Source organism: Coregonus lavaretus (genome assembly GCF_964263955.1).
Source record: "Coregonus lavaretus genome assembly, chromosome: 14".
NCBI lineage: Eukaryota > Metazoa > Chordata > Actinopteri > Salmoniformes > Salmonidae > Coregonus > Coregonus lavaretus.
The window spans coordinates 38,721,667-38,743,039 of record NC_140001.1 but is presented as its reverse complement, the minus strand read 5'-3'; the positions used below and the strand labels follow the sequence as shown (position 1 = coordinate 38,743,039).

General features: G+C 43.3%; 1 protein-coding gene across 1 annotated transcript in view; it reads left to right on the top strand.

The window, feature by feature from the left end:
• The window catches only part of LOC311141614 (G protein-coupled receptor kinase 5-like), a 65,487-nt gene extending 57,461 nt beyond the window's left edge, over positions 1-8,026 (top strand). The window contains exons 7-16 of the mRNA XM_084176995.1: positions 2,591-2,654; positions 2,743-2,883; positions 2,972-3,162; positions 3,430-3,467; positions 3,590-3,679; positions 3,847-4,055; positions 5,154-5,291; positions 5,565-5,702; positions 5,900-6,031; positions 6,153-8,026. Of these exons, the coding sequence (XP_084033121.1) occupies positions 2,591-2,654; positions 2,743-2,883; positions 2,972-3,162; positions 3,430-3,467; positions 3,590-3,679; positions 3,847-4,055; positions 5,154-5,291; positions 5,565-5,702; positions 5,900-6,031; positions 6,153-6,236 (1,225 nt within the window). The 3' untranslated portion in view covers positions 6,237-8,026. The remainder of the gene's footprint in view (positions 1-2,590; positions 2,655-2,742; positions 2,884-2,971; positions 3,163-3,429; positions 3,468-3,589; positions 3,680-3,846; positions 4,056-5,153; positions 5,292-5,564; positions 5,703-5,899; positions 6,032-6,152) is intronic.
• Positions 8,027-21,373: the final 13,347 nt, after the last annotated feature.

The window sequence follows — 21,373 nt, the reverse complement described above, 5'->3', positions numbered from 1 at the left end:
GCTGCAGAGGATAAGTTAATTACAGTTACCAGCCTCAGAAATTGCACCCCAAATAAATGCTTCATAGAGTTCAATTAACAGACACATCTCAACATCAACTGTTCAGAGGAGACTGCGTGAATCAGGCCTTCATGGTTGAATTGCTGCAAAGAAACCACTGCTAAAGGACACCAGTAAGAAGAAGAGACTTGCTTGGGCCAAGAAACATGAGCAATGGACATTAGACCAGTGGAAATCTGTCCTTTGGTCTGATGAGTCCAAATGTGAGATTTTTGGTTCCAACTGCCGTGTCTTTGTGAGACACAGTGTAGGTGAACGGATGAGCTCTGCATGTGTGGGTCCCACCGTGAAGCATGGAGGAGGAAGTGTGATGTTGTGGGGGTGCTTTGCTGGTGACACTGTCTGTGATTTATTTAGAATTCAAGGCACAATTAACCAGCATGGCTACCACAGCATTCTGCAGCGATACGTCATCCCATCTGGTTTGCGCTTAGTGGGACTATCATTTGTTTTTCAACAGGACAATGACCCAAAACACTCCTCCAGGCTGTATAAGGGCAATTTGACCAAGAAGGAGAGTAATGGAGTGCTGCATCAGATGACCTGGCCTCCACAATCCCCCGACCTCAACCCAATTGAGATGGTTTGGGATGAGTTAGACTGCAGAGTGAAGGAAAAGCAGCCAACAAGTGCTCAGCAAATGTTGGAACTCCTTCAAGACTGTTGGAAAAGCATTCCTCATGAAGCTGGTTAAGAGAATGCCAAGAGTGTGCAAAGCTGTCATCAAGGTAAAGGGTGGCTACTTTGAAGCATCTCAAATATAACATATATTTTGATTTGTTTAACACTTTTTTGGTTACTACATGATTCCATATGTGTTATTTCATAGTTTTGATGTCTTCACTATTATTCTACATTGTAGAAAATAGTAAAAATTAAGAAAAACCCTTGAATGAGTAGGTGTGTCCAAACTTTTGACTGGTACTCTATATATAATATGATATATTATATGATTTCATTAAACCCTGGAATTTGTCTGAGCTGGTGTTGCTTATTTTATAAAGCAATGTACAGCTTTCTGTCGCTATACCCCCTTGAGGGGCCCGCTGGCCTGGGACTGGCAACAATTCGAGGGAAAAACACATTCTAAAGTGCATCTGCTGCGAGCGGTTGCATATGACAGAGGCAAAATCTAAAGATGCAACAACTAGGATGGTTGCTAATATGACTAGGATTGTGCATCTGGCTTCTGGACAACGAAAGAAAGTTGATGTGGAAACAAATAGAACAGGACATAAATGCTGGTTTCAATGGCATATGAGGAAGTCTTTATTAAATAATTCACATTTCTAAGTTTGGATTTTGGCAAGGCCACTTTGAATCAATAGGCTATGAAGTAAAACTTCCAGATTACAAACAATTAAGTATATATTTTCAACATGCAGACTGCCTACAGCTCAGATTGCAAACCATGCCAGATAGGCTACTCTGGTTGTAGGCCTAATAAGTTGCAATTTGCTTAATATTAAGATGAGTTGAGAAATAAATATAGTAGCAATAGAAAGCTGGGATCCTCTTTTAGTGGACATCAAAACTCTATCACACTCGATTGCATGTAGAAATGTTGTGCATTGACTGGGCTTATAAGAACACGTTTGAGGAGCTGTCGCTGCACACTCAAACTAGGCTCTGTTACCCGACCCGAGCCCGACGGCCCCGACATTATACATCGGGTTAGGGCCGGGTACGGTATCACTAAATTGATCACTAACATTTCGTAGCTGAGCCATTTGCTCGTGCTCTGCTGCGCAGTTGAGTCATATCTGACTAAGATCATAACATGGTGTCAGAAGTGCTTCAACCTCATCAAATATAAAACAGGAGAGATTATTTCACAGAAAATAATAATGTTCCTTGAGTTTTGTCGGAGTTTAGTGATGAAAAGTAGCCAACAGCTAACTGCTGTCTGATGTCTCTTCTTTGAGCAGAGCAGCCCAACTGGAGCCGTTGCTATGGATACTCACAGACTTAGAGCCGCCATGAGCAGAACGCATGCAGAGCGAGCAGGGAGCGAGTGATGGACAGAGAGAAGCAGCTAATGGATTTACTAATGGAGGAAGTTATTTCTCATTTCGGGCAGGGCCTTAAATTTAGCAGAAGCAGGGTAGGGCCTGGGTAGAGTAGGGCCTGAACGTTGTGGGCATGGGTAGGGTTCGGGCTTAAAATTGATGCCCATGCAGGGCTCTAGTATGCGGTGCGCATGTGATAAAATAAGATACATGACGAACTAATGAAAATACACGCGCAAATTTATTTGCACTCATTTATGCAAATCAACCTATAGCTAGACCGGTAACCACGACAGGTTAAAAAAAATCTGCGACTAACAGTTACGCCTTACTGTTAACATCCCTAGTGATGATGCCTAGTTTGCGTTTGCGTTTATGATAGGACATACCAGCTATTCATTTAATTGATTTGGTCAGAAGGGCCCCTCTAGAGCACCCCTCCCCTTCTGTGGTGAGACGCTCTAGCTCTGCGCCTGGTACTATGTTATCCAGCTGTACATTAATGACTGATGTGTTTTCAGGCAGCCAATAACTAAAGACACGTTTCGACAGTACCGAGTACTGGGGAAGGGAGGATTCGGAGAGGTGAGGCACAATTTTCCATTTAGAGAATTATTAGAGAATTGTGTGTGAGATGAACTGGCCTATGATATAATACTGTGTGTTCTCTCAGGTGTGTGCGTGCCAGGTGCGAGCCACAGGGAAGATGTATGCCTGCAAGAAGCTGGAGAAGAAGAGGATTAAGAAGAGGAAAGGAGAGTCCATGGCCCTTAACGAGAAACAAATACTAGAGAAGGTCAACAGCAGATTTGTTGTGAGTCTCTTCCTATTATTTGGACACATGACCATACAATACATGTAGACACTCTTTCACTTTATTCTCTCTCTCTCTCTCCATCTAGGTGAGTTTAGCATATGCCTATGAGACCAAAGATGCTCTGTGTCTGGTGTTGACCTTAATGAATGGAGGAGATCTGAAGTTCCACATCTATAGCATGGGGACTCCAGGCTTTGAGAAGGACAGGGTCCAGTTCTATGCTGCCCAGATCTGCTGCGGCCTGGACCACCTACACCAGGAATCCATTGTCTACAGGTGACAGCTTTTTATCATAGCACCTACACTCACCAGATTCCTCACAAGTTTCCCTTAACACAGATTTAGGTTCACATTGCAACAAATCTAGGATCAGATGGGGGCAACTAACTTCTACCTACTCCTACCTTTAGCAAAATTAGCAGTTGATTCTTCTGATTGTCATTCACTATACTAATGTCTCATGAGATCACGTGATGTCAACACATTGGTTTTAGTCCCAATGTCAAATGCCCCAAATAAACGTTGGTTTTTATTTTTTTTCAGGGATTTAAAACCAGAGAATATTCTATTAGATGATAACGGTGAGTTTCTCTTACTACTGTACAGTAGCCTAACTACTGGGATTATGTATTTGAACTCAGAGAGGCTCTCTGTTAAATAGGACTGTTCTTTGACCCCTGACCTCTCTGCCCCTGTGCTGTAGGACACATCCGGATCTCAGATCTGGGCCTGGCCATCAAAGTGCCTGAAGGGGACCCCATACGAGGCAGAGTGGGAACAGTGGGCTACATGGGTAAGACAGCTCACCTTCATATGTTATTACCACACATTATAATTCATTTATAATGCATCAGAATACAATACACATAGGATATACACATCGGACAAAAACCGGACACATTTTTTACCATACAAAGAAGATATTATCATCAAATCTGTTGTACTCTGCTGTGTGTGTAGCTCCGGAGGTGATCAACAATGAGCGCTATGGGATGAGTCCAGACTGGTGGGGGCTGGGATGTCTCATCTACGAGATGACCGCCGGACGCTCACCCTTCCGCGCACGCAAAGAACGAGTGAAGAGGGAAGAGGTAGAGAAGAGGGTGCAGGAGGAAGAGGAGGAGTACAGCGACAAGTTTACAGAGGACACCAAGGCCATCTGTAGGGTGGTGAGAGCCCATTGATTGATTGACAAGACGTAGGCCTAGTTAGTGTCATCAGAAACCTCACACTGTATTGGGTAGTTACCCTGAGTACCTGATCTCATGATATTTGAAAATGACCGACTGTACATTGCATAATCTCTCCCCTGTCTCGCTCTCTCTCCCCCGTCTTGCTCTCTCCCCCGGTCTCTCTCTCACTCTCCCCCGTCTCTCTCTCTCTCCCCCGTCTCGCTCTCTCTCCCCCCCGTCTCGCTCTCTCTCCCCCCCGTCTCGCTCTCTCTCCCCCCGTCTCTCTCTCTCTCCCCCCCGTCTCTCTCTCTCTCCCCCCGTCTCTCTCTCTCTCCCCCCGTCTCGCTCTCTCTCTCCCCCCCGTCTCGCTCTCTCTCCCCCGTCTCGCTCTCTCTCCCCCGTCTCGCTCTCTCCCCCCCGTCTCTCTCTCTCTCCCCCCCGTCTCTCTCTCTCTCCCCCCCGTCTCTCTCTCTCTCCCCCCCGTCTCGCTCTCTCTCTCCCCCCCGTCTCGCTCTCTCTCCCCCGTCTCGCTCTCTCTCCCCCGTCTCGCTCTCTCTCCCCCGTCTCGCTCTCTCCCCCCCGTCTCTCTCTCTCTCCCCCCCGTCTCTCTCTCTCTCCCCCCGTCTCGCTCTCTCTCTCCCCCCGTCTCGCTCTCTCTCTCCCGTCTCGCTCTCTCCCCCCCGTCTCGCTCTCTCTCCCCCCCGTCTCGCTCTCTCTCCCCCCCGTCTCGCTCTCTCTCCCCCCCGTCTCGCTCTCTCTCCCCCCCGTCTCTCTCTCTCTCCCCCCCGTCTCGCTCTCTCTCTCTCCCCCGTCTCGCTCTCTCTCCCCCGTCTCGCTCTCTCTCCCCCGTCTCGCTCTCTCCCCCCGTTTTTCTCTCTCTCTCTTTCCCCTGTTTTTCTCTCTCTCTCCCCCCGTTTCGTTCTCCCCCGTCCCGCTCGCTCTCTCCCCCATCTCTCTCTCTCTCTCTCTCTCTCTCTCTCTCTCTCTCTCTCTCTCTCTCTCTCTCTCTCTCTCCCTCCCCCCGTCTCTCTCTCTCTCTCTCTCTCTCTCCCTCCCCCCGTCTCTCTCTCTCTCTCTCTCCCCCTCTCTCTCCAGCTGTTGACCAAAGATCCTAATCACAGGCTGGGCTGTACAGCAGAGGGGTCAGCGGGGGTGAAGGCTCACTGCTTCTTCAGGAACATCAACTTTAAGAGACTAGAGGCAGGCATCCAGGAGCCCTCCTTTGTACCTGATGTAAGTAGAGGAGGAGGAGGAGGAGGAGGAGGAGGAGGAGGATGGCAACTCTGGTCCCTCTTCAGCTCTGGAAACAACACCAGGAAGTGTTTAATATGGGAACCAACCAACTGTTCCAATTGTTTCAATCAGTTACATTCAGGACTGGGGGAATATGTTATTTACACCAGGGATGATTACCTCTACTCCAAATGAAGACTCTCAAACGTTTTACTCCTCCCTCCCTCTGTATCTTCTCCCTCTTTTCCTCTGTGCGTTTCTTCTCTCTCTCAGCCCCGGGCGGTGTACTGTAAGGACGTGTTGGACATTGAGCAGTTCTCTACAGTCAAGGGAGTAAATCTGGACCAAACTGACAACGACTTCTACTTCAAATTCTCTACAGGCTGCGTGTCCATCCCATGGCAGCACGAGGTGGGTGAACTAACTGGGACGTCTTTCCCTCTCCTCTGGCCTCTTCTGAGAGGTAGTCTGCAAGGTAACCTGAAAGACTGAATAATTGGTGGTCTTGTCTGTCAGTGGCAGTCATATACTGTCCTTACACCATCTCTCTCTGTCTCTGTCTCTGTCTGTCTCTGTGTGTGTGTGTGTGTGTGTGTGTGTGTGTATAGATGATAGACACAGAGTGTTTCAGTGATCTGAATGTGTTCGGGCCCCAGGGGACCAGACCCCCAGATCTGGACTGGAACACACTCCCCGAGCCTCCCCGACGCAGCCTGCTGGACAGGATCTTCAGAAGACATGTGAGGACACACACACACACCAACATACTCAGTCTCACACAGAGTTCACACTACACAGTTACATCCACACACTGATACTGAGACGACACAAACTCTCTTTCCCTCTCTCTCAACCCTCCAGCACCCCGAGGTGTCCATCACCAACAGTCGCGTGTCTTCCTGCAGTGTGAACTCAGTGGACTCCATGTCAAACTCTGCCCCCTAGTGGCCATGGCTCTGTGTGGCGCCACACACAGACAGAGGAGGAGGCTCTCCTCACTGCTGATTGGTTTACACCCGGCCTGACCAGCTGTCAGTCTTCCGGAGGCACCCAACCCAAGACCATGGTCAGTCTAGGGGAAATGCTGACCATGACCCGGGCCTGAGACCCATGGGGAATTATTGGAGGGACGTTCAATGACGCAAAGACGTTTTGAGAACAATGCTCAGACACTTCACTTACCCTCAGGATCGCTGGAGTAGAGAAGAGCCACTAACGGTGTTGATGAATAAGAAAAAACTAGCTAATTCAGGGGATCCACTGTCTAAGAAAGACTACCACAGAAAATACAAGATGGGATCTTTGTTGTTGCTGTTTTTCTTTTCTTTTTTATTGAATCCTTGCATAAATTCACATTCACACTCAAATGCACTCTGTATCTGTTCATTTTCTTCCTCTCTCTTTACCCCCTCTCTCTTTTTGTCTCTTTCGCCTTTCTTTTCCCCTCCCACTCTTCTAATCACTTATAAACATACATGCAACCAACAACATCACCAACCTCAAGACACAATGTGCATATTACCTTGTATACCCTCAGGCCAAAGATCTAGTTCAGTTGTGTATTTGTGTTATTGTTGCCATATTAGATTTGGAGGAGGAAGGGGGATTTGCCTGGTCTTTATTCAATCACATATTAAACTTGAGTCTGCAGCTATGCTACACCTAAGTCACAATCAAACAAATGTGTTTGCATACAACAGGCTCCCCCCCCCCTACCCCCCACCACACACACACACACACACACACACACACACACACACAACTGTGGAGTTAGAATTGTAACTACAATACTTATCTTGTTTTCTGCACTTTTCCCAAAGAGTGCACCACCGGCACCCTGTTGACCTTGAGCAAAAGGAGATTTGTCAAACCAGTAATGCACCATTTATATACCAATTAAGATGTTTTAACAGTAAATATGTTATTGTTTTACGTCAGACATTAAAGTAATATTACTGTGATGTAATATCCAATCAGCCGGTGCTGTTTTGTGTTTGTGTTGCCATCATGACCATGGGTGCATCTCGATAGTCTCAATGGGGAATTTTCTCTCCTCCTTTTCTTCATCTTCACTGATCCTAAAGGAAAGCTTAGGAATCCTGGCAGATATATGACCTTTTTCTACAGGAAATAAGCTTTAACCAATCCAGTGCAGATGAAGGAAAGGAGACGAGGAGAGGAAGCCATGTTAGACTATTGAGGTGCATGGGCTCTGGTAGAGTAATTGGTAAAGGGACCACACGTCACCACACAATGGGAAGCCTTCCTACACGCCCGAACAAAAGGGAAGAACAGCTTTGGCTTTGGAATTTGATATGTCTTATTTTAAGGAAGAATAAATCATTCATTACAGTAAACAATTGTCCTTACACATTTCGTCTTGGCCTGTTATTATTTTATTCGGAAATAATTGTACAAATTGAAAATCAGAAGTGCCTGATCCCCCAGACGACACGCACACAAATGTTTGCACTTTGTTCCTCTCATGATCGGTTTGTTTCTTTATGACATAGTGTGTGTATTTGGCTGGTGGTGGAGGGTGGGAAGTGAAGAGAGAGAGGATAAGAAGGAGATGAAAGGAGGATGGAAAGCGGAGAAGAGAAGGAGAGAACGAGGGATGATATCTTCCTGCTATTGTTGTACATTACAGTGCTGAGTGTACAGAATGTAAAGCCAAACCCACTGTGTCCTGCAGCTCCGAATAAATAAACCCTGTGCTTCCTTAGCACCTCTGTACCATCTGTGTCTGTCTGTCTGTCTGTCTGTCTGTCTCTGTAGCAAATACAAGAGTCAGGGCATTCTCAAACGGATGGATCGATACAAGAGTAATCAGTTTCGTAATAACATTTCCACAAGATTATTGATACCATTTTCACTTTCTGGGCCAGTTTCATAGACCCATATAATATGAATCCAAAAGCAGGCCAAATTCTGCCTCTGTTGATCAACAACTACAAAGTGATTTCATGAACATTTATTAACATTGGTCCCAGTCAATAGCAATAGCAATATTTTACACATGTCTATGAGACCAAATCAAAGTAATTGTATTCTATGAGAAGACAATATTGGTCAGTGGAACAAGCCTGATGTGTTTGCCTGGTGAACACAGACCAAAGATTACAGGAATTGATAGGTTTCCAACCTACCTATTTCTTATTGGGTGAATGAGAAAAGGAAACAGCATATCATATGTTAATTCTATCATTGTTTAATCAAGCAGTAACGCATGAGAAGCCATGATATATAACTAGTGATAATATTGGTCAGGTGTATTGTTGTATGTGCATGCATAGCCTACTTGGCTGCTGAGAAGGTCAGTGGAAAAAGGCCCCTAAAGCTGTTTGATGAAGACCTTTTTGGTCTAAACGCTTTGCAGTATGAAACCTTCTGTAATGTTGTCGTACAAATGTTTTAACAATGTGGAGGACTCCGTATAGCTCCGCATTGACATGATTGGTTGACGGAAGGTGAGGGCGGGAGGTCCTGTATAATCACAAACTCACTTCCTTGACAACTTCCTTCACAACAGCTCTGCGCTGCTCCACGAAGCGCAAAAAGTATGTTTGCTCTGACTTCTGCAGAGGCAGCATAGCAGTAAATGCTGTTTGGCCAAGGCAGACGTCAGATTGACCATGCAACGCCTTTAAGGTTAATGTTGCCGAACGTAGAACCTCAACTCCTGTCGATAGTGTTGAGTACTGAACATCTTGAAGAACAATCTGGCCTCAATGGCTATGTACTCCGATAATCTCCACCCGGCACAGAGAGAAGAGGACTGGCCACCCCTCAGAGCCTGGTTCCTCCCTTGCTTCTACATCTGCATTGCTTGCTCTTTGGGGTTTTAGGCTGGGTTTCTGAAAAAAGGCCTTTAAACACTGAACAAAATATAAACTCAACATGTAAAGTGTTGGTCCCATGTTTCATGAACTGAAATAAAAGATAATAAATAAAATGTTCCATACGCACAAAAAGCTTATTTCTCTCAAATTCTGTGCACAAATGTGTTTACATCCCTGTTAGTGAGCATTTCTCCTTTGCCAAGATAATCCATCCACCTGACAGGTGTGGCATATCAAGAAGCTGATTAAACAGCATGATCATTACAAAGGTTCACCTTGTGCTGGGGACAATAAAAGGCCAATGTAAAATGTGCAGTTTTGTCAAACACACAATGCCACAGATGTCTCAAGTTTTGAGGGAGCATTTGGCAGTACGTCCAACCGGCCTCACAACCGCAGACCACGTGTATGACGTTGTTTGGGCGAGAGGTTTGCTGATGTCAACGTTGTGAACAGAGAGCCCCATGGTGGCAGTGGGGTTATAGTATGGGCAGACATAAGTTACGGACACAATTGCATTTTATCGATGCAATTTGAATGCACAGAGATACCGTGACGAGATCCTGAGGCCCATTGTAGTGCCATTCATCCGCCGCCATCAACTCATGTTTCAGCATGATAATGCATGGCCTCATGTCGCAAGGATCTGTACACAATTCCTGGAAGCTGAAAATGTCCCAGTTCTTCCATGGCCTGCATACTCACCAGACATGTCACCCATTGAGCATGTTTGGGATGCTCTGGATCGATGTGTACGACAGCGTGTTCCAGTTCCCGCCAATATCCAGCCATTTCGCACAGCCATTGAAGAGGAGTAGGACAACATTCCACAAGGCCACAATAAACAGCCTAATCAACTCAATGCAAAGGAGGTGTCACGCTGCATGAGGGAAATCTGTGACCAACAGATGCATACAGTGGGGAAAAAAAGTATTTAGTCAGCCACCAATTGTGCAAGTTCTCCCACTTAAAAAGATGAGAGAGGCCTGTAATTTTCATCATAGGTAAACGTCAACAACTTTTTTCCAGAAAATCACATTGTAGGAATTTTTATGAATTTATTTGCAAATTATGGTGGAAAATAAGTATTTGGTCACCTACAAACAAGCAAGATTTCTGGCTCTCACAGACCTGTAACTTCTTCTTTAAGAGGCTCCTCTGTCCTCCACTCGTTACCTGTATTAATGGCACCTGTTTGAACTTGTTATCAGTATAAAAGACACCTGTCCACAACCTCAAACAGTCACACTCCAAACTCCACTATGGCCAAGACCAAAGAGCTGTCAAAGGACACCAGAAACAAAATTGTAGACCTGCACCAGGCTGGGAAGACTGAATCTGCAATAGGTAAGCAGCTTGGTTTGAAGAAATCAACTGTGGGAGCAATTATTAAGAAATGGAAGACATACAAGACCACTGATAATCTCCCTCGATCTGGGGCTCCACGCAAGATCTCACCCCGTGAGGTCAAAATGATCACAAGAACGGTGAGCAAAAATCCCAGAACCACACGGGGGGACCTAGTGAATGACCTGCAGAGAGCTGGGACCAAAGTAACAAAGCCTACCATCAGTAACACACTACGCCGCCAGGGACTCAAATCCTGCAGTGCCAGACGTGTCCCCCTGCTTAAGCCAGTACATGTCCAGGCCCGTCTGAAGTTTGCTAGAGTGCATTTGGATGATCCAGAAGAGGATTGGGAGAATGTCATATGGTCAGATGAAACCAAAATTGAACTTTTTGGTCAAAACTCAACTCGTCGTGTTTGGAGGACAAAGAATGCTGAGTTGCATCCAAAGAACACCATACCTACTGTGAAGCATGGGGGTGGAAACATCATGCTTTGGGGCTGTTTTTCTGCAAAGGGACCAGGACGACTGATCCGTGCAAAGGAAAGAATGAATGGGGCAATGTATCGTGAGATTTTGAGTGAAAACCTCCTTCCATCAGCAAGGGCATTGAAGATGAAACGTGGCTGGGTCTTTCAGCATGACAATGATCCCAAACACACCGCCCGGGCAACGAAGGAGTGGCTTCGTAAGAAGAATTTCAAGGTCCTGGAGTGGCCTAGCCAGTCTCCAGATCTCAACCCCATAGAAAATCTTTGGAGGGAGTTGAAAGTCTGTGTTGCCCAGCAACAGCCCCAAAACATCACTGCTCTAGAGGAGATCTGCATGGAGGAATGGGCCAAAATACCAGCAACAGTGTGTGAAAACCTTGTGAAGACTTACAGAAAATATTTGACCTGTGTCATTGCCAACAAAGGGTATATAACAAAGTATTGAGAAACTTTTGTTATTGACCAAATACTTATTTTCCACCATAATTTGCAAATAAATTCATTACAAATCCTACAATGTGATTTTCTGGATTTTTTTTCTCTCATTTTGTCTGTCATAGTTGACGTGTACCTATGATGAAAATTACAGGCCTCTCTCATCTTTTTAAGTGGGAGAACTTGCACAATTGGTGGCTGACTAAATACTTTTTCCCCCCACTGTATCTATATTCCCAGTCATGTGAAATCCATAGATTAAAGCCTAATGAATTTATTTCAATTAACTGATTTCCTTATATAAATTGTAACAAATCTTTGAAATTGTTGCATGTTGTATTTATCTTTTTTTTGTTCAGTATAAATACATTTGATTGATTGATTGAAAGAAACGTTTTTGCTATGAGTTGAATTTGTCTAAAATTCTACCTTTTCAGTCTCCAGTGGTAGCTAGTGTCACAAGGCTAGCTATCGAGACCTAGTTAGCCCACGCTGCAAAGCTTAAGCTAACTTGGTTAGCTTGTTGGAAAGCAAGCTAACCATGATAGCTAGCAGTTCTACCTGCACATACGGTAGCATTGCTAGCTCTCTCCTCTCGTTTAGTTTAACCTACATTCACTCATTCGTATTAACTAAACCGACCAAGTTTAGGCTGACGGCGTTAAGGTCGTGGGAGGATAAGAGCCCGAAGTCTAACTAACCCAAGATAGACCACAGCCTGTCGTTTCCAATGGGAGCAAATTAATCATAGTGGGCAGAACAAGCAAGGGCGTAGGCAGAGCCAAGCATGAGCTAGCGAGAGCCTATTGGCGTGTTCTAGCATGTATTTGCATATTTCCGTTAGGGAACGCCTACTCTGTGAAGTGCATGTGTGCAATAACTCAATTCGCCCTTACACTCCTTCTAAACAACGCAACGCTAAAGTCTACAAAACTTACTCCACTCTGTTCGTAACAGATTTTAGTTTTGGAAACAGAAAACTGTATTGAGATCAAGTGTTTCATCGATGAGAAAATTAGCAGAATGTAGGCCAAAATCCATCTCGTTCCATCTTCTCGCACTGCCGTCCACTGAGCTTCCTCTCACCACCATATTTGGTAGTGAGTGGAAACGCCAACCGGATGCTTCACATTTATACATCCAGTGAAATATCTGTCTCATTGATCTGTGCCGTGCTCACTCTAGGTAGTGTTGTGTCGAGTAAACGTTGCTAATTATGCTGTGTGACCAAGGAGAACCGCTGACGCTGTATTTTCATCATAAAGGTTTATTCATAACAAAGGGTTACAGCGTCGATTTACAGATACCTGCAGATACCTGGAGAATAATCGCCCCATCTCAAATCTGATTATTCTGTCGTCCTTTGTCCCAACTGTGGTATATAGCCTATGTAATCTGATATGGGTGTTCCCCTACAGACCAATCCCAGGAGGACACCTAACAGACTTCCTCTGCTTTAGGGTGCCCCTCTAAAACTGCTCCCCAGATGCTCCCTCTAAGCTGAATAAACCTCCTCTCAGGTTCCATTTGAAAACGTTAGCAAAGTCATAATTCCTCAGATACTACAGTAGGTACCTGTTTTTTTACAATGGCCACTGCTGCCCCGTCACAGCAAACCTCACGTTCTTGCACTTGCGGCTCCATGATTGCGGGGAAGGATTCGGGGCAAGTTTAAGGAGGCTCAAACATACCTCCGTCTCTGCCCCCCCTCTCGCCTCTGAGCCATCAGCCAAGGCTGAGGTTCAGTTCCCCACAACCGAGTCCAGCTGGGGAAAGATTCCTTTCCCTCACTATCTGACGAATTGATGACGGGATTAATCTCATGGGTCTCCTCGACTTCAAGCATGAGATCGAAGGTGGGACCACAGTCTCCCTCCCTCTCAAGTCCCGAGGGGGAGGGGAGAGGTTCCTCAGTGTCACCCATGGAGTTGTTCGGGCCCACTGTCGCCACCACGCGGAAGAAGTGTGACATGCGCAAGAAAAACGGTGAATCCTTCAACTTCTGCCTGCCCCACAGACCTAGACCCTGTTGCAGCCTGTTGGTTCCTGCAGCTTCACAGCTGGAAAGGGGCAGCATGCTGGCTTTGGGGGTCTTAGATCCCCAGCGATGCAGCAGACTGCTGATACCCTGGCAAACACGGAAGCAAACAGTCCTTTGCTGCAGCCGCCCTCTACGAAACCCCTTCAGCCCACGGGGCCCCACCCTCTCAGGAACCCTATGAAAAAGGCCACTGAGGATGTGGAACGGCCAAGTGTGGGCCTGAGTGCCCACCACTATGGCCTTGTCTCTTACCCGAGATGTTTTTGAAATCCATCTCGTGGCTCCATCCTCTCTCTATCCTTGACTCTTAGTATAACGCCTGGTGGAGAAAAAGAGAGGAGAAATAGGTTTTTCTTCGTTACCACAAGGGTGGGGCACAGTCCGAGAAGTTCGAGCTTGTCTTGTTAAAGAAGGGCTCTGCTCAACATTTTTACTAGGTACCACAGTTACTGTGATACACTCTCTGCCCCTCTGCAGTGTCATTGGGTGCACTTGACGTACGTGCACTAGCGCATTCCGCCTGTTAGAAGCGACAACCCAGTGGGGTTCGGAGATTCCATCACCAAGTAGTGAAAACAAACCACTAGGGGTGAAAACACTGCCACATCCTTGGCAAGGGTGATGTTTTGTCCTCCTCTGTGCGTCTTTTCTACTCCCCACTTTAGTTGGAGTGAAGGAGCAAGGCCTCCTTGCTCGCAACACGCTTTTCAGTTCTGCCCACACATTTTCTATAGGATTGAGGTCAGGGCTTTGTGATGGCCACTCCAATACCTTGACTTTGTTGTCCTTAAGCCATTTTGCCACAACTTTGGAAGTATGCTTGGGGTCATTGTCCATTTGGAAGACCCATTTCCTGACTGATGTCTTGAGATGTTGCTTCAGTATATCCACCTAATTTTCCTTCCTCATGATGCCATCTAATTTGTGAAGTGCACCAGTCCCTCCTCCAGCAAAGCACCCCCACAGCATGATGCTGCCACCCCCGTGCTTCACGGTTGGGATGGTTATCTTCGGCTTGCAAGCCTTCCCCTTTTTCCTCCAAACATAATTATGGTCAGTATGGCCAAACAGTTCTAATTTTGTTTCATCAGACCAGATGACATTTCTCCAAAAAGTACGAATCTTTGTCCCCATGTGCAGTTGCAAACCGTAGTCTGGCTTTTTTATGGCGGTTTTGGAGCAGTGGCTTCTTCCTTGCTGAGAGGCCTTTCAGGTTATGTCGATATAGGACTTGTTTTACTGTGGATATAGATACATTTGTACCTGTTTCCTCCAGCATCTTCACAAGGTCCTTTGCTGTTGTTCTGGGATTGATTTGCACTTTTCGCACCAAAGTACGTTCATCTCTAGGAGACAGAACGCGTCTCCTTCCTGAGCAGTATGATGGCTGCGTGGTCCCATGGTGTTTATACTTGCGTACTATTGTTTGTACAGATAAATGTGGTACCTTCAGGCGTTTGGAAATTGCTCCCAAGGATGAACCAGACTTGTGGAGATCTACAAAAAAAATTCTGAGGTCTTGGCTGATTTCTTTTTATTTTCCCATGATGTCAAGCAAAGAGGCACTGAGTTTGAAGGTATGCCTTGAAATACATCCACAGGTACACCTCCAATTGACTCAAATGATGTCAATTAGCCTATCAGAAGCTTCTAAAGCCATGACATAATTTTCTGGAATTTTCCAAGCTGTTTAAAGGCACAGTCAATTTAGTGTATGTAAACTTCTGACCCACTAGAATTGTGATACAGTGAATTATAAGTGAAATAATCTGTCTGTAAACAATTGTTGGAAAAATTACTTGTGTCATGCACAAAGTAGATGTCCTAACCGACTTGCCCAAACTATAGTTTGTTAACAAGAAATACGTGGAGTGGTTGAAAAACGAGTTTTAATGACTCCAACCTAAGTGTATGTAAACTTCCGACTTCAACTGTAGCTACCAAGAAGCCATTTCAGGCTATCAATCAAGTTAGAGTAACTAGCATGTCTAACTATCTTAGCTGGCATGCTTGCTGTCAAGGTTGGTAGACTTTAGAAAAGGAAGCAATAACAATTCCTTTCAATCTTTTACCCAGATTTTAGTAGAGATATGCAGTACAATACAATTAAGCATAATGATAATGGTTCTAGATTGTAGCAAAAAGCTGTTTCAGGTATTTGAAAAATACAAAATTCTCCAACCTCAGATTTTTGGGGTACATGACACTCCTGCCTCTATGGCCAGGGAAACTCTGAGTAGCCGAGATCCCTCTCTGGCTTTACGGCTAGTCCTTGTAGCTACACAGGGATCTGTATGACCCAAGCGAGCTAAGAGACTTCCCACTCTCACCCAGCAACCATAGCCCTCTAGGTCTGACCAGTGAGAGGATGGTTTTTTCTCCACTGCAAAGGTCTATTTAGATTTTTTTGGCCTATCATATAGGCCTCGACAACCACACAGTAGGGTAGCACCCTTTGTCATATCGCTTTACGAAGGGTGAGTGTCGCTTACGTCCAGTCTCGAAGCCTTTAGTTCATCTTGGGACCTGTCTATTGTGCTTGAGGCTTTTTCACAGCAGCCGCTGGAAAGTGTGGAGATGAAATATCTCTCCTTTTTTCTAACCGCTTTACTAATTGCCCTTATGCTGCAAAGCGAGTGAGTGAGCTGCACGCACTGTCAGTTCACCATTCGTGCCTACAGTTTGACCGGGGGTTATCAAGATATGTTATTATCTAACCCTGCCTTTATGCCTAAGGTCAGCGATCATTTTCTAATTGTCCCGCCTTAGAGCATATGGTTTTCCATCCGCCGCCCTTCACCGCTACGGTAGAAGTGCATCTCCACCGTTTGTATCCAGTACGCTTGTTGAGCTTTTACTTGGATAGAACGGGAGCTTTATGCAAGAGCGTCCAACTCTTCATTTCTCGGGCGTCCCCCTGCAATTACTATCCCATAGGATAGTGGAGGCTATTATATTGACCTATAATAGCAAGGGTTGAAGCCCTCGAGGGCCTGATGGCTCATATATTATATGAGATTTTTACCGACTGGATGTCACTGCACTTTTGTTGATGCATTCTGTCCTCAATGTCAGAGCCTCTGAGGGGTGGTACTGTCAGAAGACTACCTTGGCTTGGGAGAGCATGTCTGCGATACGGTAGTTGACCATATCCCATATGTGATACATCAAAACAAGTATTTGCAAGAGAACTCAAGGTTACTTTCATAACCCCTGTTCTCTGATAATATGAGTGAGATATCTCACCACTTTTCCCTCCTCACAGTACGCAAGGAAGAGAGACATGCTTGAGAATGACCAGTGGGCAGGCGAGTGGCACCTTATAGGGAGGGGCCCACCTCTTTCGCCACTCGACCTGTCTGTTTTCGGCAGACGCTGTGTGATTGGTTACTTCCTGTAGTGAAATGCGATTTCCCATATGTGATACATCTCACTCATATTATTACAGAACCGGGGTTACAAAAGTAACCTTGAGTTCTGTGTGTTCCCATTTTCTATGTCAGAACTCAGCCATGATAAGGCCCAAGATATAAATCAATGCAGCCAGAGGGACAAGGGGCTTCAGGTTAAGGCCACTCTCCCTTCATGATTTATGACCTGTTCTTTTTTTTCCCATGGCACTTTTTATTGACTTTTCAGTTCAGATGGCTTGTTATCTTATGCTCTAGTGATATGAATGCTGTTGCAATGGTATTGAACAATGTTGACTTCCTCTGCCTAGTTTGACACGCAAGTCATTGGAGCAATATTTTCGTAAGATAATTTGGGTTTTGGTTGGACTCAGAAAGCAAGGCTAAAAAAGTGTGTAAGACTCCTTGAGTAATAGTTTGTTACCACAGCATGGTGATTACAGTGACAGTCAGTGGTTTAGCAACCCACAGTCACATCTACAGTAAAAGGATGGACACCTTCCAGAGGGTGACACAACCCCACAGACATGGACATTAGACTGGTCCATTTTGTACCATGATACTGGAATTATTTGTACATTTGCATTGTGAGAAATGCTACACTGCAGCATATCTGGTAGGCTATAGGGCACATTTTCAGGATCAGGTCAGTTTGACACTTTACATGAGGTTGCCTGTGGGACATGTGCTTAGGTACCATAATTCAGCATTTTGACACGTCCCTCTGTGCATTTAACCCACTCAACCCCAACATTCATCATTGTAAAGTTATTTGGTTGCTTTGACAAAGTCATTTCTGAAGATTATTATTTATTTCATGTGATGTTTTTTAAAATTATTATAATTTTTAAATATATTTTCTTTTATTACGTTCCAACCCCACCACCCCTCCCCTAATTGGAGTAAACTAGTGAACAACAACGCTTATGCCTCTACTTCCAGCTTATAGATACTATATACATTTTATGGACACAGTCAATTTTACAATAGTTCTATTTTGTTTGTTTTTACTCCTGAACTTCCTCTATCCTCAACCTCTCAGATCATTTTCATGATGTCCATCCGGTTTGCTTCTGTATGCAATATCTTTCAAACTGTGCTCTTTCACAAAAGTTCTTAATATACAACCTATATACTTATCATGGACACAGTATGTTTTACATTAGTTATCTTGTTGTTATTAGTTGTTATTAGTCCCAACCTTCAGCTCCATTCAACCCCTCCCATCTATCTCTTAACACCATCCATATTGGATTTCTATTTGCCATATATTTTTCAACTGTACTGTGATGTTTCACAAAAGTTCTGAACGCTTCAATTCTCATTGTTTCTACAGATTGTAAATTGAAAATAAACATTTATGCTAAAATTATTATTATATTATTGATCGATTGACTATGTCTTTTCAGATCACCCAGTAGTGCTATCTCCAGGTAAATATTGCAATCCTGTGACCAAAAACAAGCTACAAATGGACAGTACCAAAACAAATGATCTAATGATTCTGTCTCTTCGCAGCAAAATATGCAGAGCTGGGAAGATTGTATCCCCCATATAAAAAACATTATATTGGTAGCAAGAATTTTGTATAATAACTGAGTTTTCAATCCGGCATCGTTTTGCGAATCAGTTCATAAACCATTTGCCATGGAATTGGTACGTCAAAAATCTCTTCCCAACTATTTTGCAATCTATATGGGACGGCTGTCAATCCTTTGGTCCTTAAATGAAACTGGTATACTTTTTTATTTATCACAATTTTCTTTAACCAATTATGGTCTTTAATGCAGGGCCGACAGACAAGTTCCATTTTTGCGGTAATGCTGCAATTATTTGGTTGTAATCTTGGGTAGAGCAGACATTTCCATATGTTTTTGTTAGCTGCATGTGCAACATGATGATATCATTTACGAAGATTATACCTTTTTTAAAAATTGTATTCAAAAATAATGTTTTCTTATCAATTTGTATATTTGAGTTTAACCACAATATTTGTTGCATTATTTGTTCTATCGTTTCTGGAGGATTAAATTGAAATTGCAACCAACTTTCTATGGCTTGTTTTAGAAATAGTGATATTTGGGAGATTATTTCCTTTTCAAATAACTGTAAATTAGAGGTTGTAATCTGAATAAAGGGAAATAGGCCATTCTTGAACATGGGGTGAGACAATCTTACTACTTTGCTAGAGAACCAGTTTGGATTTAAGTATAACTTTTGTATGACTGAAGCTTTTAGGGATAGGTCTAATGCTTTAATATTTAATCATTTCTGTCCTCCGAATTGATATTCATTATAAAAATAGGCCCATTTAATTTTGTCTGGCTTGCCGTTCCAAATAAAATTGAATATTTTTTTCTCATATAATTTAAAAAACTGTTCGCTAGGCGTAGACAAGACCATAAGCAAATATGTAAACTGGGATAATACTAAAGAGTTAATCAGGGTGATTTTTCCACAAATAGACAGGTATTTACCTTTCCATGGTAGCAAGATCTTATCTATTTTTGCTAACTTTCTATTAAAAGGTATTGAAGTGAGATCATTTATTTCATTTGGGATATGTATACTGAGTATATCCACATCACCATCAGACCATTTCATTGGTAAACTACACTCTAATGTAAAAATTGTATTTTTTAGTGATCCAATACGTAATATAGTACATTTATCATAATATGGTTGTAATCCAGAGAGGTTAGAAAATGTATCTAGATGCTCTATGAGGCTGTGGAGGGATTCAAGGGATCAGCGTTCAATGACACCTTTGTTTTTAAGCCCTGGATTTCTAATCCCTTGATATTATTGTTGGATCTGATTTTAACAGCTAACATTTCGATGGCCATAATAATTAGATATGCCGATAGTGGACAACCTTGTTTTACTCCTCTTGACAGTTTAAAACTTTCTGAGAAATAGCCATTATTTATTATTTTAAACCTAGGGTTACTATACATGATTTTAACCCATTTTATAAGAAATTCTCCAAAATTGAAATGCTCCAGGCATTTATATATAAACTCCAGTCGTACTTTATCAAAAGCCTTTTCAAAGTCAGCTATGAATAGGAGGCCTGGTTTCCCAGATTTTTCATAGTGTTCTATTGTTTCCAGTACTTGCCTTATATTATCTCCAATGTACCGTCCATGTAAAAAACCTGTCTGATTAGAATGAATAATGTCTGACAATACCTTTTTAATTCTATGCGCTATCCATTTTGCTAGAATCTTTGCATCACAACACTGAAGTGTAAGGGGCCTCCAATTTTTTTAATGGACTGTATCTTTATATTTACCACTTGTATCCTGTTTCAGTAATAATGAAATCAGACCTTCTTATTGAGCGTCTGATAATCTACCATTTACATAGGAGTGGTTTAAACATGCTAATAACGGTCCTCTGAGTATATCAAAAAAGGTTTGGTATATCTCAACTAGTATGCCATCCAACCCTGGAGTTTTCCCAGACTTAAAGTCTTTAACTGCATCCAGAAGTTCCTCCTCTGTAATTTCACCTTCTTTCTGTATGGCTGTTTTTGACATTATCAATAGAAGAAAAAAATCCAGTTAGAGGAGATCGAGGCGACTGAAACTAAAACATATGCTTAAAGTACTTTGCTTCCTCCTTCTAAATATAATTTGGTGAATCATGGGTGACTCCATCATTTGTAACCAATTTCAGTAAATTATTTTTGGTAGCATTTCTATGTTGAAGATTAACAAATAATTTGGTGCATTTTTCCCCATATTCAAATAAAATAAAATAAAATAAAATTTTATTGGCCACATGCGCCGAATACAACAGGTGTAGACATTACAGTGAAATGCTTACTTACAGCCCTTAACCAACAGTGCATTTATTTTTAATAAAAAAGTAAAATAAAACAACAACAAAAAAAGTGTTGAGAAAAAAAGAGCAGAAGTAAAATAAAATAACAGTAGGGAGGCTATATATACAGGGGGGTACCGGTGCAGAGTCAATGTGCGGGGGCACCGGCTAGTTGAGGTAGTTGAAGTAATATGTACATGTGGGTAGAGTTTGCTTTATTTTTATAATATATTACACTTGATCTTTCTTGAATAAGTTCCTCCATTTCTTTTTGTTTCCCCTCTAACTTATTCTGAGCCTCTATGTTACAGTTTTTATTGCTATCTATCTGTTCTGTTAGACCTTCTATTTCCTTTGTTGGTATGGACTCTTTTGACCTAAATTGCTTTTGTTTTCGAGATGAGTACTGAATTGCATGGCCTCTAAAGGCACATTTAAAAGTGTCCCATACAATAAGGGGATTTGCTGTACCTATGTTATGTCGGAAAAATTCAGTTATGAATTCCTCTGTCCTAGTTAGAAACAAGTTATCATCCAATAGGATTTGATTACATTTCCAATATCCTCGCCCACGTGGAAATTCAGTAAGAGTAATGTATATGCCAATTATATGATGGTCATGTGATTAATTTTAAGAAATAAAAAAACTTTCCCTCACGTAACAGGTCAACCCTGTTACGTGAATT